At 35.4% G+C, this 21,450-nt stretch overlaps 1 protein-coding gene across 5 annotated transcripts in view; it reads left to right on the top strand.

Moving 5' to 3' along the window:
* Positions 1-21,450, top strand: part of LOC105475567 (meiosis regulator for oocyte development) — a 50,228-nt gene that overhangs the window by 12,514 nt on the left and 16,264 nt on the right. For 4 of the 5 annotated variants that reach the window (XM_011730935.3, XM_071094866.1, XM_011730936.3 and 1 more), the window contains exons 5-10: positions 3,836-4,090; positions 6,389-6,558; positions 9,219-9,284; positions 10,119-10,277; positions 16,057-16,209; positions 17,327-17,531. In XM_011730935.3, coding sequence (XP_011729237.1) covers positions 3,836-4,090; positions 6,389-6,558; positions 9,219-9,284; positions 10,119-10,277; positions 16,057-16,209; positions 17,327-17,531 — 1,008 coding nt within the window. Of the gene's footprint in view, positions 1-3,835; positions 4,091-6,388; positions 6,559-9,218; positions 9,285-10,118; positions 10,278-16,056; positions 16,210-17,326; positions 17,532-19,554; positions 19,612-21,450 lie in introns of all 5 variants that reach the window. The other variant, XM_011730938.2, reaches the window with a different exon arrangement.

Consider the following 21,450-nt stretch of genomic DNA (forward strand, 5'->3'; position numbering starts at 1 on the left):
TCAACTGCATATATGATGGTGGCCCCAAAAGATTTAATACTGTATTTTAACTTTACCTTTTCTGTGTTTAGGTACTCAAATGCTTACCATTGTGTTACAGTTGCCTACAGTATTCAGTACAGTAACTTGCTGTAAAGCAGAGGCATCCAGTCTTGTCCTCCCTGGGCCACATTGGAAGAATTGTCTTGGGCCACACATAAAATACACTAACGATAGCTGATGAGCTAAAAAATAAAAAAGTTTTTAAAAAATCCCCCCAAAATCCCATAATGTTTTAAGAAAGTTTACAAATTTGTGTTGGGTCGCATTCAAAGCTGTCCTGGACTGTGAGTTAGACAAGTTTGTTTTATAGCCTAGGAGCAGTAGGCCCATGTAGCCCAGGTGTGTAGTAGGCTATACCATCTAGGTTTGTGTAAGTACACTGTGATGTTCACACAACAACGAAATTGCCTGACAATGCATTTCTCATTGTTAATCAACTTGTGACTGTATTGTTCTCTATTCTGTTCCATGACATGATTTCTATAAAATAAAAACTCTTTAAGAAATTAGAATATTATGTTAAGCTGTAGGTAATCGTTTGAAAAATAAATTGCTGATTTTTGTTCACCCATTTTAAAATTGTCACTAAATTTTACTAAATACCAGCTTTAAATATCACTAAATACCAGCTTTAAATCCAAAATTTATAGGAGAGATATGAAAATAAACACCTTATAATACATCTCAGCCTCTACCTGAAATTAAATGACTGCATTCTGCTCTGACAATTTAAATTTGTTATTCAGAATGAATGTTTTAATTTTTTAAATGTGTTTTATTAATTTTATCATTAATCGTTAGAAGTTTTCACATTATAGTTCTTAAAAATCCACTTTCATAAGCTAAAAGTGATTTTGTCTTTAGGCTGACTCCCCTCATGGTCACAAATAAAGTAGCATGCTGCTTCTTTTTAGTGGGTAGGAAGTGCTGTTAAAGTAAGAGAACTTTTTGAAAGTTTCTTCTTAACTCTTTGACCTGAATTGGCAATAGTTTCCAGTAGTCAGGTTAAAAATAAGTAACTTCAAGTGGAATTATTTAACTATTTTTTGAAGTTCCAAAATTTTACAAAGAACACATCTTGAAACTTTTTCATAAAGCAGTCGGTTATAATATAAAATGTATACTAACATGCATAATATTTTAGACTTGCCACAACCTAAAATCAGATAATCACACAAGGTTTTTAAAAGTATGAATTAGGTATAAAAGAGAGTTTAGACCTTTGACTATATACTGTTTTACCTTTTTTTTTTTTTTTTTTTAAAGAGACAGAGTCTTACTCTGTCACTCAGGCTAGTGCGATCTTGGCTCACTGCAACCTTGGCCTCCCGGGTTCAAGCGATTCTCCTGCCACAGCCTCCCAAGTAGCTGGGACTACAGGTGCATACCACCACACCCAGCTAATTTTTGTATTTATAGTAGAGACCAGGTTTCGCTATGTTGGCGAGGCTGGTCTCGAACTCCCGACCTCAAGTGATCTGCCTGCCTCAAGTTCCCAAAGTGCTGGGATTATAGGCATGAGCCACAGCGCCCAGCCTAAAATTTTTCTTAAAAATCATTTAGTCTGAATACTTGGAAAGAGTAAAAATAGGCCAGGCACGGTGGCTCATGCCTTTAATCCCATCACTTTGGGAGGCCAAGGTGGGCGGATCACCTGAGGTTGGGAGTTTGAGACCAGCCTGGATAACATGGCGAAACCCAGTCTCTACTAAAAATACAAAAATTAGCCGGGCGTGGTGATGTGCACCTGTTGTCCCAGCTACTTGGGAGGCTGAGGCAGGAGAATCACTTGAACCTGGGAGGAAGAGGTTGCAGTGAGCTGAGATCGCGCCATTGCACTCCAGCCTGGGTGACAGAGCAAGACTCCGTGTCAAAAAAAGAAAAATTTCTATATGTAATTTAACTTGCAAATGACAAGTTTTTAATATTTTCTTATTTTTGCTTGTGTTTGTTTATACCTTTAAATTCTTGACCAGAATGACTATAGTTAAATTAACTTTGGATAGTGTATTTTCATTCATTTACTATCTCATCATTTCCATGGGTCAGGAGTCTGGGCACACCTTAGCTGGGTTCTCTGTTCAGAGTCTCAGAAAGGCTAAGCAGAAGGTATCAGCCAAATTGTATTTCTTTCTAGAAGTCAGAGTGCTCTTCCAAGTTCATGGAGTTGTTGTTGGCAGAATTCAGTTCCTTGCATCTATAGGACTGAGATAACCATTTTCTTGCTGGCTAATGGCCAGGGGCTGCTCTCAGCCCCTTAGAGGCTATTTGCAGTTCCTTGCCACATGGCCTTCTCACAGACCCTCTCACAGCATAGCAGCTTTTACGTCTTCAAGACCAGCAGATCTGTCTCCTGGTGCTTCTCTCTTACCTCTAGACTGTCTTTCAAAGGACTTACTTGATTAATCAGGTCAGGCCCACACAGGATAATCGTCCCTTGATTCACTCAGTGAGCTGAGTAAGGGCCTTAATTGTATCTGCAAAATGCTTTCACCTCTGCTATATTCTGTTATCTGGAGACAAGTTACAGATTCTACCACCTCTGCTATATTCTGTTATCTGGAGACAAGTTACAGATTCTACCACCTCTGCTATATTCTGTTATCTGGAGACAAGTTACAGATTCTACCTGTATGCGAGGGGAGGGGTTTGTTTACACAAGAGTGTGGTTGGGTGGGGGGGGGGGCAGGAATGCAGCCCTTCTTAACAGTTCTGCCTATCAACCAACAAGTTTAATGAGGAATTCTAGCAACTATCTGTTTGTTGTTGATCTAGTTATGTACAAATGTATAATTGCAGTATTAGATATAAATATATAAATGTATAATTACTGTAAATTAAAAATGTAAATTACTACAAAAAATAAAAGTTGGTAATGTTGGACATTCATGTTGCCTAATTCATAATTTAGTTTATTCTGAAAATCCTTTTTGTTAAAAAACATAATTATGTAATGACAATTTTGGTGATAAAATTTTCTAGAACATTTAAGAATTTGTTATTATAGTTTTTAAGTGTCATCTTTATTCATTTTGACTTTATTTGGCACGAAATATCATCCTAAGTGAAATTACCTTGTCATTAGGATCAGCTGCCTTGATTGCAATGTAAATAATGCTACAAGAAGGCAAGGGTTTTTTCTGAAAAAAGAATGAGAAATGAAGTTTTCTGATTTAGTAAGGGGAAAAATAGCCTTCGAGTTAGTTCCACTGTGTTTTAAAGTTATTACTTACCTTAAACTTTCAAAGTACTTTGAAGTCTGTAATCTTGTTTTTTAATGTACAGAGAGAGAAGGAAGAAAGCAAGAGCACTTTTACTGGATTTCAGACAGTAGGGATACCTTGTGAATAAAACAGACAAGACACCTGCCCTTTTGGAGCTTATGTGCTAGTGGGAGAAGAGATTAAGACTGAAAACTAAATTAATAACTAAATGGGAGCACATGTTAAGTGCTAAAGGAAATAGAGGAAACAATGGGTGGTGAGTTAGATAGTAACAGGTATATCTATTTCAGATTAGGTGGCCAGGCAGCTTTCTCTGAAGCAGCAACTCAGTTTAGTCCATCTGAGCATTTGCTCTTATTTCAGTAGTTCTTTGGTAACTCAAGGAGCTATTGTACTTAGAAACATGCAAAATATGTTTTATTTGTGGCATATTTCGTATTTACACTATCGTAAAATTATAGCCGAGAAGTTAAATATTCTAAATGTGTCAATATAGTTCTCTGTAAAACTGACTTATTTTCCAAATATATTTTGAAATAAAACAATATAAAAATGTTTTGTGTTTTTAGGAATGGTGGAAAGCAGCAGACATAATTGGAGTGGATTGGATAAGCAAAGTGATACTCAAAATTTAAATGAAGAGAGAATCTTAGCTTTACAGCTTTGTGGGTGGATAAAGAAAGGAACGGATGTAGACGTGGGGCCATTTTTGAACTCCCTTGTACAAGAAGGGGAATGGGAGAGAGCTGCTGCTGTGGCATTGTTCAACTTGGATATTCGCCGAGCAATCCAAATCCTGAATGAAGGGGCGTCTTCCGAAAAAGGTATTAGGTTATAAACTGAGATATTAGTTATAATCTAAGATGTTAGCAGTTCATAGAGTCTTTTAAAGAAAAGAGGCTAATAATTTTCAAGTATCTAATCGCTTAAAATTTTCATTTAATTTTTGTTGGAAGAGAAAATTAGCACAGTAGTCTGTCTATAACAGTAAATACTTAACTCACCTCTTCTGCCTTGGTTTAGGTCTGTAAAAACAAAGATGTGTCTTAAATGTCAGTATAATATTATAAGGAGTGCTCAAGTGTGTCCATTTTCAATGTTTTCTCTTTTAAAGATAGTTCACATACATTTTTAAAAATATTTCTTCTTAAAGATTAGGACTTCTTTAGCCTACAAGTATTTTTATGATCCATATTTGAGTGTGTTCTAGTTTATACTTTCTTTTGGATGGTTATTGTTTGACCTTTAAGAAACTCTGAATGACACTTTTATTTAGGCTAATGCAAATTCTTATAAAAAGCATACTTTGATCTTCAAAAATGCTTCTTGAGTCTGGCGATTAAAATATAGTTTTCATTTAGTATTTTTTAAAAAGAAAGAAACAAGATAAGGTTTTTTTACTCTGGCATTTTGCCAGAGGATCCTCAGAAAAACAAATCCTAATCCAAAACCTCAGGGTTTTTTTTCTTATCAGGAATATTTCACTTGGAAATAACTAAAATATATATAGCTATTGGTCTTTAGTACACCTAAAAAATCATTTCTGAATATTCAGAATACTGAATACTTACTTGCTGGTCCATTTTGAAACCTTTATGGTTCAGCTGTAGCATAGAGAAAAATATGAAATTCACTGTAATATATTTTTTTGCAGTCTAAAAGTTAAAAAAGTTAATGTTTTGCTCAGATTGGCATGTTTTCTTTCACCTTTGCTCTAACAAAAGTCCTCCTCATTTAAGACGGCAATAGAAAATATGTGATGATGGAAAAAAGAATTGGTATTTAAAGCCATTTCTCATTATAATTTTGCTATAACTTGAAAGGGTGATAACTTTCCTTATCTTGTGTACCTGGGAAATTTCTTAGTCGATTTAAACACCCATACTAACAATAGGGAAATTGTATCTTTCCAGTGATTTTAAAGACTGAAGAGAAGACTTCTGTGAGTCAAACATTCTTTTCCATTTAGAAGTAAATTGTTCTATACAAAATCTAAAGATACTTCTTTGCTATTTTTATTTTTTATTTAAAAGACCTTAAATCTAATGTATTAGGCAAAGGAAGCAAGCACAAAGTAACTTGGGAAAATGTTTATAGAAATGAGAGAAATGAGGAATATAAAGCTGTAAAGAACATAAAGTGGGAAACACTGCTTTATTTGGAAAAGAAAGAAAAAGATTAGAATCAAGAAATAGAATAAGAAAACTTATATAATAAGTGTAGAAAATACTTGAGTGAAAGTTAAAGGAAAATTTAGTTTTCTCTTTTGAAACTGAACTTAGGTTAGAAGACTAGGCAGCCATACTGCTGAAGGCAAAGTTAGCAGCTTATCAGCATGCATCTAAACTGCTAAGAACAAATGTTTAAAAGACTATTGGTAATACATGCTTTGTTGCAAATGGCTCTTAATGCAGTTCTGTGGTAATTCTTATAGTTTATTTTGTCCTGGAAAAACTGTAAGTGTAATACTGTAATTGAAGTGTTGAAATATTACTTTCTGCACTTTGCATTGACACTTATATATGTAAGTATCTGCATTATATATTTTGGAATAGGAAAATAAAATGATTTTGAGTATTGCAGTCTTGAGATGCAATAATATTCACTATAAGTGTTTTTGAAATACTTTTGCATTAATAAACTTGTTAAAGTTGACAGTGATTCTGGTAGGATGACTTAACTTTTCTTCATTTAGCAAGCAATAGCATACATATATGGGAATATATACAGGAATAACATATATAAGACCCTGCCTGGAATGAGAACGTGAAAATTAAAAGATCTGCTTTCCTGCATAGAGTTTGCACACGTGGGCATGAGTTTTATAAGGATAGAAATGTTGTGCTTATTGTCTTTGCCAAAGTTTCCAGTCTGAATCAAAACCGAAAACCTTTTTGTTTTGTTTTGTTCTGTTTTTTTAGGGTAAGGTGCAAGTTTATTAAGAAAGTAAAGGAATAAAAGAATGGCTACTCCATAGGCAGAGCAGCCCAAAACCCTTATTCTATGAGCTCATTTTTCTGAGGGTAAAAGTCACCCTCTGATTTCTATTTATGGTTTAAGAAATGTAGAAGAGATAGTAAGCTTTTGATCACTTTGATTAGCTGGCTGTTTTTAATATGCAGGAGATCTGAATCTCAATGTGGTAGCAATGGCTTTATCGGGTTATACGGATGAGAAGAACTCCCTTTGGAGAGAAATGTGTAGCACACTGCGATTACAGCTAAACAACCCTTATTTGTGTGTCATGTTTGCATTTCTGACAAGTGAAACAGGATCTTATGATGGAGTTTTGGTAAGCTAACTTGTTCTTTGAGATCTTCCTTTGGATTAAGATAGGAGTTTTTATCTAACTGTTAAAATTTTCAAATGTCTGTTGCATAAAATACTATATTTTGATGCATACGTTATTTAAAATAAGGCATCTTGGGCTTTGTTTTTTGAGCAGCTCTTCTTGAGTGTGATTCCCATCCTGGAGTTAGTTAATTGATATCCAACTGGATTTGATTTTTATGGTTTTAATAATACAATTTACAGATATAGAAGGAATATTTTATCCTTTAGCTTAAGAACTGAGCTGTAGAAATCTACAGCTATGTAAACATAAAAATATATTCGTTATTTAAATACACTGTGCACACATGCACATGTGCATGTGTGTGTGTTTAGTTAAGTAAAACAACTCATGATTATTGATCAGTTATGGTGGAGGTGGCCGTACATCTTGTCTCAGTCTTTGTGGTTCCTGTTGGGAATGATAACAGTACTTACAGTGGACTATTTCAGCTTTTTATTTGGTCTTTGTGTTATTCTTTTTCTCCTCTGTTTTAGCCACCTGTGATCATAACACTATCAAATAGGTTCTTTATCACAGAATGGGGAAAGAATGAATGAAGTGAGATTTGCTTATCAGTTTTAGCTGTTGGGTTTTAAGCTAAACAATAGTACTACAACTTTCTTTGCGCTGCTTGGCTTCTTTCTAACAATGGGAAGAGCTTTCTACACTGAAATTCATTTCTGTGTCTGCTACTATACCATTTCTTATCAATTATACATTGCTTGGATAAGTGATTTAAGTATTAGTCCCTAAGAATTTGTAAAAATAAGTATTTTATTTGAGCAGATTAATGAAATGTTTAATAAATGTGTATTTTGCACTTTATGTATTTTATTACTTTTAATAAATTACTATTGAACTTTTCTGACTACTTCAAAATAATATATATAATGTTAAGACTGTTTATTTTTTAACTGTAACCTTTTTTTTTAAACAAGACTTTAAATGTATCTTGAAGAGATAAAATAATACTTTCAGGAAGTGTTAGAGAATGATAGAGACTAGATAAACGAGTGGATTGTTAACTTTTGAATTGATAAAGATGTATATTGTTTAAATATTAAATTCCTGTATTTTGAGTGACCCATAATAAGTACTTTTCTTTTCCTTTTTTTTCTTTTTTTTTTTTTTTTTTTTGTTGTTGTTGTTGTTGAGACAGAGTCTTGCTCTGTACCCACACTGGAGTGCAGTGGCGCAATGTCAGCTCACTGCAACCTCCACCTCCTGGGTTTAAGTGATTCTCGTGCCTCAGCCTCCCAAGTAGCTGAGACTGCAGGCATGTGCCACCATGCTGGCTAATTTTTGTATTTTTAGTAGAGACGGGGCTTCATCATGTTGGCCAGAAATATCAATTCTGGTCTCGAACTCCTGAGATTGAATGATCCACCTGCTTTGGCCTCCCAAAGTGCTAGAGTTCCAGGTCTGAGCCACCACGCCCGGCCCCAGTATCCTTCTTTTCTTATACATAAATTTATTAGGTAACAGTCATCTTGAGTAAGAAGTTCATATTTCCAAGCTGTTTCATTTATGTATTTAGTTATGCTTTATATATAAAATAATTAATGTTGCTCTGTTAAGAAAATGTTAATAGTAAGAATGTGAAAAGTACTGAATTGGGAAGTCAGAAAATACAGGCCTGACTCTTTGCTCTGCCCCATTTACCTTAGCCATTCAGTTAACTTTTTTGAGTATTACTTTCCTGAGATGTAAAATGGGACAGAATAATGTTTATAACCCTTTCCAGATCAAAATTTTGTAACATATGCAACTGAATCTAAGAGTTAAATCTAGTTATATGAAATATGTTCTCTCTTTAGGGCAAAACCATATTTTATCATAGAACAAGTATGCTAAGATAGATATCAACTGAAGTGATTTTACGGTTTAAAAAGTAAAATTTTCATAGGATGACTTCAATGGAAATTGGATCTTTTTTCCACCCTTAAATTATTTTTACAAATCACAAAATTAATTGTACCTTCCTACATTTGTAGTAAATATATTTCAAAAGTGTTTCATGATATTGACAAGTTTACAAAAATTTTAGTTATAATGCCTCTGAAATCTTTGCCACAAACCACCTATATAACAACTTTAGCCACAAGAGTGTATCTGTTTATGTTTTAAAACTTGTCACTTTGTAGTTGGAAACGTATATTGGTATTTTTCTAAATTGTGTACTGGTGTAGCCAATTCACGAATTTCTTAGACTTACTGATTAACTTAGTAGCCAAGGAAAGATTTCCTTAGTTCTCTAAAATTAATTTCTATGATGGAAAGATTATGTGGCATCTTAAATTTGATAGACTGTACATCATTGCTTGTCTTTTATATTGGAGTTATATAAGACTGACCTGGATTTTTAAAAACTGAATTTGGCCAGTGTTTAAAAGGTAAATTTTTACTTTGCAAGGACAAAACCTTATTGCTGAATTCCCGGAGAGTTAACATCAAGAAAGGCATCTCAGGCAATTAATGGCTCTGCAAGATAAATATAACTTGCTAATAAATTTGGAAATAAATGTATTCATTTTACTTATATAAAACATTTAGTCTCTGCAAAAATTTAAAACTCACTGCACCTAGAAGTAACTCCTTGCTTTTTCTCTTCTTTCCAGTATGAAAACAAAGTTGCAGTACGTGACAGAGTGGCATTTGCTTGTAAATTCCTTAGTGATACTCAGGTAAAAACTGATTTGATTCCACATTTGAAGTAATTAATATATACTGTCACAATTATTGTAAGAAATTAGTCTTTATAATTATATATATGAGATTGATAAGTAAATTCTTCTAAAAAGTATGGTAAGAATATATTAGATCAAAATATTTTGAAAATGTCTACCATAACTAAATTTATTTGTTTAGAATACTGACTTAATATTTTAGTATATTTCTTCTTTGGAGGGTAAGACTAGTTAGTAGGTAAAGATGTTAAACTCACCTCTTAGTGATGCTGTGAAAGGGTTCCTCATTTTTAATACATTAAACAATGCTAAATGCCTATTGTGTATATAGTGAGGGGGAAATGCATGTAAACAACTAGTAATACTATGTGCTGAGTACTATAGTAATGAAAAATGCTGGGGGAATATGGAGGAATCTTGGCAAGAGTTTGGGGTGGGTTGAAGTCAGGGAAGACCTAAAGGAGGTTATTCTTGGTCTTAAAGTTCCCTTGCAACTCAGATTTTGTGATTCTGTTACATACTACTATGATAGACAGCAAAAACTTCGCAGAATAATGAGGACAATTCTCTTTAAAATAATAAACCATCTGTAGTTCTTTTATGGATTAATTATCAACATAGTAAATGCCTTTTTAAAATATTTTAAATGATTATGGATACTGCTTTGAAATTTGTAATAGATGCAGACTCCTTAGTTACATATTTATAGTAAAGTCTTTTGTTTTAAAATGTTTTCCATTAGGAATGAAATTGTTCAAAATGTAGTAGTTTTGAAGTACAAAATACATAGTGAAACAGATTGCTTTAGAAAAATCACTTTAACTTTTCCAGTTAAATAGATACATCGAAAAATTGACCAATGAAATGAAAGAGGCTGGAAATTTGGAAGGAATTTTGCTTACAGGCCTTACTAAAGATGGAGTGGACTTAATGGAGAGTTATGTTGATAGAACTGGAGATGTTCAAACAGCAAGTTATTGCATGTTACAGGTCAGTGCAGTTTGACAGCAGCTTTTAAAAAAGTAACAATATTCTATATTTTCTTTCCTCAGATGAAAGTAAATATGCACTTTTGTTTGCTTAGGATCTTTAGAAGGCATTTAGTTTTCACCTAATCAGTTGATCTGCTGAAGACTTGTGCCTTATCTTACTGTCCCTAAGCCTCTTCATTGAGTTATCCAGTTTTTCCTTTCAGTCTGAGAAAGGCCAGTCTTGACTGCATCTGAATTTATGTAAAGCGCAAATGGAGTAGAGAAACCTCTCTTCACTTTCTCCAATTGTTGACATAACTGTATCTTCTACAAGAAAGATTGCCTTTTCCTGATCTGGACTATAGTCTTACTTGAAGTGCCGAAGTCTAGTTATACCACAGCTCTCGGCTTTCATTTTCTCTTTTTATTATCAGTGGGGGTGATTTGGAGTAACCAATTTATGTATATTTTCTCAGTTTTTACTGTCCAGTGACTAAAAACAGATTCCAGGCATAGGTTGCTGTCTACTTTACTTTTGCTGGAAATATGGTAAAATTTAGAGTATTCTCCTGAGATTTCCCATAGCCCTTCAGCTGATCTTATCCTTACATGGTGTTGGTACCTTCCTCTTTCCTGCCCTCATCCTCCTATCACAGTATGGTAGCACACCGTGTTCTGAGTCAACACAGGAAAATGCCCCCTCTCCCATTCCACCTTCTTGTGCATATGTAGAGATACTAGCCCACAGACCACAAAGTAAACTTACCTAGTGTATAAAGCCACTGCCCATGGAAGAAAAAGTACCATTCTATGACATTTTTTCTTGCTGAAATAAAATTATGTCATTTAAATTAAACTGTATATATATGGCTACAGATGGCTACAGAGTGCAAATGGGTTAGTAACTTCTTAGCGAGGTTTATAAAATATATTTAAAATGCAGACAATACAGATCTTGCTTTTTTAAAATTCAGTCTGATAATCGCTGCCTTTAATTGGAGTGTTTCCTTACATTTATATGGTCATGGTTAAGTCTACCATCTTGCTATTTGTTTTCCATTTTGTTTTTCCTTTTTCCTTTTGTTCCTATGTTCCTTTCCTACCTTATTTTGGGTTAATATTTCCATGTTTCATTTTATTGCCTCTATTGGCTTTTTAGCTATATCTCTTTTCATTATCTTTTTTAAAAGATGTTGCTGTAGATCTAACAATGTGCATCCTCAACTCATCAAAGTCAACATTTTACCCCCTCGTGCTTCACATTTCTCACCCGACACATCATGCTTTCTTTCTCCTTTACCCTTTCTTATGTCACTCTGATACTTTCCGGGTTTTACTTCATGCTTCACAAATGTCACAACAGTGTGACTTCATTTACACATCCATTGCTTTGTCCTGTTGTCATATATTTTACTTTTACAGATATTATATACTCTAACTTACAGTGTTTTTTTTAACAGTTATTTGTCATTTATGTAAATTATGAAAAGAAATCATGGGCTTTTATGTTTATTCACTTATTTATCATTCCTGGCATTCTTTTTCCTTTCTGTAAATCCTATAGCATTCCTTGTGTTGTAGGTGACAAGATTCTCTCAAATTTTAACTGAAAATGTCTATTTCACCCTTATTTTTTCTTTTAACACTTTAAAGATGTAGTTTCACTCTCTTCTGGCCTCTGTTGTTTCTGATGAGAATCAGCTATTTTTATACTTGTTTCCCTGTCTGTGATGTTTCATTTTTTGTTGGGTTTCTTTTCTTTCTTTCTTTCTTTCTTTTTTTTTTTTTTTTTTTGAGACAGGGTCTCACCGTATCACTCAGGCTGGGGTGGATTTCAGCTTATTGCAGCCTCCTGGCTCAAGCAGTTCTCCCACCTCAGCCTCCCAAGGAGCTGGACCACAGGTTCACGCCACCACTTCTGGCTAATTTTTTGTATTTTTGACAGCAATGGGGTTTCACCATGTTGCCCAGGCTGGTCTCAAACTCCTGACTGCAAGCAATCTGCCCACCTCGGCCTCTGAAAATGTTAGTATTACAGGCATGAGCCACCATGCCCAGCCTAAATTCTGATTTTTAATGTTTAAGTAAATTTGTTTTCCTTGCAACCATCAATAAAATGTTTTCTATTATTTATATATAGGACAATCTTTTTGGGTTTCCTCCAAGATTTTTTCTTTACCTTTGATTTTTCAGTAGTATGACCTTAATGTGCCTGGTTGTGGTTCATTTTATCCTGCTTGTGGTTCACTGAGCTTCTTGGATCTGCAAGTCTGTTTTTCATCAGACTTGGGAAGTTTGGGGATATTCTTTCTTTAAATATTTTTTTTCTGTCTCAATCTTACTCTATTTTTCTTCTAGGATTCTTATTACATATGTATTAAACCACTGCATAGTGTTCGTAGGTGCCTAGGGCTCTATTCTTTTTCCTTCTGTGTTTTTTTTCCCACTATTCTTCAAATTGGTTAATTTTTTTGTTTGTTTGTTTTTTGTTTTAAGACAGAGTCTCGCTGTGTCATGCAAGCAGGAGTGCAGTGGCACAATCTTGGCTCACTGCAACCTCCACCTCCTAGGTTCAAGCATTCAAGTGATTCTCATGCCTCAGCCTCCCGAGTAGCTGGGATTACAGGCATGTGCCACCACACCTGGCTAATTTTTTGGTTTTTTAGTAGAGACATGGTTTCACTATGTTGGCCATGCTGGTCTTAAATGCCTGTACTCAAGTGATCTGCCCGCCGTGGCCTCCCAAAGTACTGGGATTACAGGCGTGAGCCACCGTGCCCGGCCCAGATTTGTTGATTTCTGTTGACTTATAGACTCTTCCATCGTCTCCATTTGCTGTTAAACTTCCCAGGGAATTGTTTATTTCAGTTATTGTGCTTTTCAGTTTCAGAATCTTAACTTTGTTTTAGTTTACATCAGCAGTCCCCAACCTTTTTGCACTAGGGACTTTATAGCACCAGGGGGTTGGTTTAGGGATGATTCCAGCACATTGTATTTATTGGGCAGTTTATTTCTATTATTATTACACATAATGAAATAATTCTAGAACTCACCATAATGTAGAATGAGTGGGAGCCCTGAGGTTATTTTCCTGCAACTAGATGGTCCCATCTGGGGATGATGTGAGACACTGACAGATCATCAGGCATTTAGATTCTCATAAGGAGTATGCAGCCTAGATCCCTCACATGTGCAGTTCACAGTAGGGTTCTCTCTCCTATGAGAATCTAATGCCGCCACTGCAGAGCTCAGGCAGTAATGTGAGGGATGGGGAGCAGCCGTAAATACAGATGAAGCTTTAAATCATTGCCCTGCCACTCACCTCCTGCTGTATGACCCAGTTTGTACCAGGCTACGGACCTGGGGGTATATTGGGGGTTGGAGCCCCCTGGTTTACATTTCTCGGTTCAGATTCCTTATCTCTTTACTAATCAAAACACTATTTTCCCAAGCCCTTCTAATTTGGTCAGACTCAACCTCTGAACTGTTTTTTTTGTTTTTTTTTTTTTTTTAGAGTCTCACTCTGTTGCCCAGGCTGGAGTGCAGTGGTGCAGTCTCCGCTCACTGTAAGCTCCGCCTCCTGGGTTCATGCCATTCTCCTGCCTCAGCCTCCTGAGTAGCTGGGACTATAGGCACCCACCACCAGCCTGGCTAATTTTTGTATTTTTAGTAGAGACAGAGTTTCACCTTGTTAGCCAGGATGGTCTCGATCTCCTGTCCTTGCGATCTGCCTGTCTTGGCCTCCCGAAGTGCTGGAATTACAGGCGTGAGCCACCACGCCCGGCCTGAACTGTTTTCTTTACAGATCATGTTGTGGTTTTCTTTACAGATCATGTTTAGGCTTTACTGGAGAGGATCTAGAGAAGACTTACTGTATATGTATTGACCAAATTCTTTCTTAGTTTATCTCCTTCCTGCCATATAAGGGGAAAGAATGAGATATGAAAACATCTTATTTTTCTGTGAATTTTCTTTTTAAATCAGGGATTATATGCTACTTTGGTACTTAGTTCCGCCTAGTCGGTCGTAATTAGGGCTAAAGTAGACCTCTACTTTTTTAAGAAATGAAATTGTAAGCTATGTGTTTCACTTGTTCTTTTAGCTAAATTTAACTCTGGTAATTAACACCGAATTTAATAGATGAAAGATATGTTGCTTCAGTTTTTGATTGGATGTCTAAAGATTATATTAGCTGTTATGATATTTGTTCTTTTTTTTTTTTTTATAAGTAAGATATATGCCAGGTTCTCTCTGAAATTGTATTTTCTATTGGCCCCCGAGTAGGACTGAGAAAACTGACCTTCAGATTGATGCCAAAGCTTCATTGGAAGTAGAGACTTTCTCTCCTTTCTGCATTATGTAAAGTTAAGGAAGATATCCTGAACAGGGCTGAAAGTCTTCTAAGAAAACCTAAAGCGGCCGGGCACGGTGGCTCACGCCTGTAATCCCAGCACTTTGGGAGGCCGAGGCGGGCAGATTACCTGAGGTCAGGAGTTCAAGACCAGCCTGGCCAACATGGTGAAACCCCGTTTCTACTAAAACTACAAAAATTAGCCGGGCATGGTGGCACACCCCTGTAATCCCAGCTACTCGCGGGGCTGAGGCAGGAGAATTGCTTGAGCCCGGGAGGCAGAGGTTGCAGTGAGCCGAGATCGTGCCACTGCACTCCAGCCTGGCCAACAGAGTGAGACTCTATCTCCAAAAAAAAGAAGAAAAGAAAAGAAAACCTAAAGCCAGCATAGATGAAATGTGGAATGTCACAGCTGCCAGGGAAAATACAACTTTAGGAAAATTCTTACTGGCAAGAACTTGAAGTTCTTAATGAGAAGAACTCTAAAGTAAATTTAACTAAAACAAGGTGTTGCTTTTAACTGTGGCTAGGAGCAAAAGAACTAAGAAGGTATTTGGTTTGGTTTTGCTTTTTCTTGTTGTTTTATTATTTTTAAGGCAAGAAATGTATGTTTTAATGGAAGGCAAGAGTAAGAATAGACGGGTTTAACTTACGGATAAATAAGTATATAAAAGCAGCATCTTAGTTTACCATGCATTGCTAGATAGGAAGGACCAAGCTAACTGTTAGTTCAGATGTGACCAAGCAATTTTGGTGTGCATTTGGACTTTTATTTATTTATTTTTTTTAAGATGGAGTCTCACTCTGTCACCCAGGCTGCAGTGCAGTGGCGCAATCTCGGCTCACTGCAACCTCCGCCTCCTGGTTCAGGCGTCAGCCTCCCGAGTAACTAGGATTATAGGCACCTGCCACCACACCTGGCTAATTTTTGTATTTTTACTAGAGACAGGGTTTCACCATGTTGGTCAGGCTGGTCTCGAACTCCTGACCTCAAGTGACCTGTCTACCTCGGCCTCCCAAAGTGCTGAGATTACAGGCATGAGCCATCATGCCCAGCCTGTATTACATTTGTATTTGATAGTAAACAGAGTTTGTGAACCCAGAGGTTTTTAATTGCTGGGACAAAGGGTATTCATATCACTGTTTACAACATTCAACCACGAAGTTCTGTTTTCTTAAACTTAACTAAAAGGTAGAAAATTACACTTCCCTGGCCAGGTATGATATATAAAGTATATATTTATGTCATTAGTGGAACCCAGCTTGAGATAAATTAATGGAGCTTCCATAAATTTTGTCTTTATTCTCATTAGGAGCCAGCTTTTGGCAAAAAAAAAAAAAAAAAAAAGCCTATTTCTTCTGTTACTCATACTTATATGCTACCCAGAAGTCTCTGGCCTAGCCAGGAGATTTTAAATAATTGAAGTAATTCATGTTTTCATTTTAGGGTTCACCTTTAGATGTTCTTAAGGATGAAAGGGTTCAGTACTGGATTGAGAATTATAGAAATTTATTAGATGCCTGGAGATTTTGGCATAAACGAGCTGAATTTGATATTCACAGGAGTAAGCTGGATCCCAGTTCCAAGCCTTTAGCACAGGTAAGTACATTGTTTTGGAGAAAATCAAATTGTAACATGTTGATGTTCAATTTAATAAATTATTATTAGCTCATTATTTTGCTTATATTGAGTTCCCATTGATGTCTTTGTCTTTTCTAGACTGAGCTTTGTCCTTGATCTCCCTGTCCTTTGGTCCTGCTTCTTGCTAACAGTCATCTCAGTGGCTTGAGCTTTAGTCTGAGATAGAACAAACCACAGCAGGCCTGAAGTTTTCCAGTATATTTCCAGCCCTTTCAGATTCTAAACTATTATATTATCTTATAAATTCCACTTGTGTATTAAGTTTTTTGGCATTATTTATGTGCAGTAAGGCAGGATTTAGGTTTTTCTAGACTTTAGCAGTATTACCTATATCTGTATGTTTAATTACACATGGAAATTTTTTTTAGCATTAGTTTAATAAAAGATTATTGTCACATAAGGTATATCACATTAAATCACTGTATCTTACTTCAGATATCAAATATTATGTTATCCTCAATATGGGCACTGGATGGTGCTATTTTCTTATTTTAGGAACTTGAGAAAGTGCTTATATTAAAACCAGAGTGTTTATAAAATAGCATTACATGGTAGTACATGTTACTAATCTATATGATAAGTGATTAAGAGCCTAGCAATTTACTGTAAAACAAAACGAACAGTTTCTATTGCTATTATTCTAAAAATTTAACTATTTACCATTATAAGATTGTTAACTCCTTTTTGTCTTAGGAAGAGCGTTTTCTTTATAAGAAAATTTTGTTCACAACATTACATCACTGAACTGTGGTTTAGAAGTCATACTGGAATATGTTGTAATGTCCCAGTGTGAATTCTGAAGTCACTGTTATTTCTAAAATGTTGTAGTCTAAAGTTTGAGTTCTTCCACCAATTTCAGTGATATTAGTAAGAATATAATTAAAAAGGAAGTATCCAAAAAATGTAATTGCTAAGTACAAATTTTACATGAGAGCTAGCCAACCTTAGCAGATAAATTTTGAAATATAAAGTTTTTTAGAAGTATTTAAAAATAATTTGTTAGGAGCAAACTAAGTTATTTAGCATTCCATTATGGTTTGCATTACATTTATTTTTTCTTTCATTTGTTTTGTAGGTTTTTGTGAGTTGCAATTTCTGTGGCAAGTCAATCTCCTACAGCTGTTCAACTGTGCCTCATCAGGGCAGAGGTTTTAGTCAGTATGGTGTGAGTGGCTCACCAACAAAATCTAAAGTCACAAGTTGTCCTGGCTGTCGAAAACCCCTTCCTCGATGTGCGCTTTGTCTCATTAATATGGGAACACCAGTTTCTAGCTGTCCTGGTATGACATAATTTTACAAAATACTTTATGAGCTGAAATGATTCTTACATAATTGAGTTAATGTTGCAAATAAAATACAAACTAGCTAGAGTTTGTTATTATTTCTAAGAAAGGGCAGTTTACTAGCTTGAAAGCTTTTATGTTCCTATAATTTATGAACTATGTAAATTAAAAGTAAAATCTGTATCTATTGATACTTCAGGTAATTTCACAAGTTCTGACCAATTTAAAGTTTGTGAGAAAAACTTAAATATGAAATAATCTTAAAATATTACCATTTTCTTATCACTGTTTTCACTAAGGGGAGTTCGTTCAAATTTGATTATCTAAAACTCAGTATACCTGCACCTAATAACAGATACTTTGTATTTCTAAGGATCTTTTGACATCATTAAAGCACTTTGACATTTCTTCTTCATTCATCTTCAAAACCTACCTGTAAAATACATAAGAGAAGGTTCAGGTGCAGTGGCTTATGCCTGTAATCCCAGCTCTTTGAGAGGCCAGGGCAGAGGGATTACTTGAGCCTGGGAGTTTGAGACCAGCCTGGGCAAAATAGTGAGACCCCATCTCTATAAAAAATTTTTTTGGCCGGGTGTGGTGGCTCACGCCTGTAATCCCAACATTTTGGGTGGCTGAGGCCGGTGGATCACGAGGTCAGAAGATCGAGACCATCCTGGCTCATACGGTGAAACCTTGTCTCTACTAAAAATACAGAAAATTAGCTGGGCATGGTGGCACACACCTGTAGTCCCAGCTACTTGGGAGACTGAGGTAGGAGAATCACTTGAACCCGGGCGGCAGAGGTTGCAGTGAGCCAAGATCGTGCCACTGCACTCCAGCCTGGGCGACAGAGCAAGACTCTGTCCTAAATTTTAAAAAAATTTTAATTAAAAAATAATAATAAATAAGAAAATGCATAGAGAAAGTATCAGCCTAGAAGTCATGTCCCTTGACTGCTAGATTTCGATGCTGCTTCTGCTGTTTGTCAGTTACCTAGTAAATTTATATATATATATATATAAATGAAGGCAATACATAATGTTTTAAATGTACGTTTTAGTTTTGATTTAAATTTTAATCAAGGATTTTTATTTTATACATTGCATACTGACTGATCACTCTTTTATGTTACTCTGGTCCTAATAAGCAGAAAATAACAATTTGGAATATATACATATATACACACAGTGTTTTTGTTTTGTTTCATTTTGTTTTTGAGACAGGATCTCACTCTGTCACCCAGGATAGAATGCAGTGGCATGATCTCGGCTCACAGCAACCTCTGCCTTCTGCCTCCTGTCTCCTGGGCTCAGGTGATCCTCCCACCTCAGCCTCCCAAGTAGCTGGGACCATAGGGTTTCGCCCTGTTGCCCTGGCTGGTCTTGAACTCCTGAACTCAAGCGATCCACCTGCCTCAGCCTCCCAAAGTGCTGGGATTACAGGCATGAGCCACCATGCCCAGCCTATATTTTGTAATGGTTAGAAATATTAAGATTATTTTTTGCTCTTTATAGTAAACATGGAAAAACATTTTGGAATAGTAGATAATCAGATATCTTATACCTGGTGGCTGGAATTATTCCAGCTCTTTACCTAATTTGAAAATGATACTGTGGCAAGATTTTCAATTAAAATCATTTTGTGTATTTGGCACACAGGTGTAATGAATAAAGAACTGGTTAGAGTGTGAGAATGTCTGTTTTAATTCTAGCTCTATGACATTCACTCTGTGACATTGAGAGTTACTTGCACCTTCCTCTGGACTGGAGATCCTTTTGCACACATTTTATAATTCTATTCTGTATCTTGTTCATTTAAGTAGTCTGCTTTATCATTACATTAACATTTTTGAAAGACTTGCTGGTATCATTGGCTTAGCAATTATTTTTCCATCTAGATGCTTTTTTTAAAGAAATGAAGGCAATACGTAATGTTTTAAATGTACATTTTAGTTTTAAATTTTAATCGAGGATTTTTATTTTATACATTACATACTGATCACTCTTTTATGTTACTCTAGTCCTAATAAACAGAAAATAACAATTTGGAATATCTACAACAATGAGAGCACAAGGAGGTAAAATATAGCATAAATAAGTCATATGTGTATACGAACTGAGATATATAGAAATAATTAAATGGAACACATCTTTTGGACCACAAGCCTCAGGAAGCTATAAGGATTATTTGCATTCTTACACCTGGGCACTCTTCCTTTTTGCTGAATATCAGTTTTTCAATCTTTTCTATTTTTGAAATAGGTAAAAAGAAAATAATTTTCTAGAATTTGAAGAAAAATCCTAAAACATTTCAAACTCTTTGTTATGATGACTAATATAATGAATAGTCAGCACTCAGGTTTATCAAATATTAACGTTTTTCCATATTTGTTATAGAATTTTTTCCATATTTGCTTCAGAAATAATTTCTTTATATGTAATACATATTTGAACACTGATTTTACTTGGCACATGAATATAAGGCTGATGTGCTGAGATGAATAAATCAAAGAACCTCTTGGAGCTTTTGGTGTACAATAAGCATAGTTAACGAGTATAAAATAAGTGATATTTTCTAGAAAATAAATACTGGTCTACAATTCCATCTGTCATTTCAGAGTCTCTAAAAAGATCTGAAAGTTCAATGCCTTTTAAAAATAAAATTACAGTAATCTCATTTGGCCACAAAACCTGTTCAGAATTGATGTGAGGCTATTAAGATATTTATCTCTCTTATTTATTAGTGAATATTCATGTTTCACTGCAGAAATACTAACGAGTTTGATTACAGGGTGCTTTAGACTACCCTCAAGGTGTACATATTTGCTCCTTTTTTCTAAAATCCCAAACATCCTGGATTCTGGAACACATCTAAACCCCCAACATGAATTAGGACTATTATATAAGGAAAGAATTAGGAATTTTGAGAGTGGGAAATATTACTTCTATCTGAAGGATATCGAAAGCTTCAGGAGGAAGTTACCATTTAAGCCAGTCTTTAAAATTGGTAGATTTAATATATGAAGATTGCAGGGAAGCCTTCCAGGTTGTAGACCAAGAGTAAAAGACATGAACTAGGGTGAAGAGATTGGTAAGTATTATAAGTACAGGGGTGTTGGAAGAGCAAGTGTATTGTTGTGAAAGGACGTAGGAAGTGAACTGCTAAGAAACAGTAGAAAAATTAGCAAGAGCCTGAATATGATCTTTAAAGGCATTGCTGAGCTAAGTTAGAGAATAATAAGCACTGTTTAATCATGGAATCAACTTCAGTGCCCATCGGTGGTGGACTGGATAAAGAAATGTGGTACATATACACCATGGAATACTATGCAGCCATGTCTTTTGCAGCAGCATGGAGCTGGAGGCTGTTTTCCTAAGCAAACTACCACAGGAATAGAAAACCAAATACTGCATGTTATAAGTAGGAGCTAAACATTGAGTACATATCGTCATAAAGAAGGAATAACAGACACCAGGGCTTACTGGAGGGTGGAGGGTGGGAGGAGGATTGAAAAACTACCTGTCGGGTACTATGTTTATTACCTGGATGATGAAATAATGCGTACACCAAAACCCCCATGATACGCAATTTACCTGTATAACAAACCCGCACATGTACCCCTGAAACTAAAGTAAAAGTTTAAAAAAAAGAAAAAGAAGCAAATTCTCTTTTTTGATATGTGAAATCAGAAGAGTCCTAGTTCCAAAATAAAACAGGATCTAATAGAAATCAAGTGCTGGCTAATGGCTCAAGTATCTAAACCTCCCTGGTGCTTTGCCTGCAATCAGAGATTGCATCCATCCATCTTGCTTTGTGATTCAAATAGCTGAAATTTCTACAAGCTTATTTAACTGAGACTTGATATTTTTATACTCAGTTGTGCTTTGAAGATAAGAAATCTATTGAAACAATTCTA

The sequence above is a fragment of the Macaca nemestrina genome, chromosome 4 (genome assembly GCF_043159975.1).
Source record: "Macaca nemestrina isolate mMacNem1 chromosome 4, mMacNem.hap1, whole genome shotgun sequence".
In the NCBI taxonomy this organism is placed as follows: domain Eukaryota; kingdom Metazoa; phylum Chordata; class Mammalia; order Primates; family Cercopithecidae; genus Macaca; species Macaca nemestrina.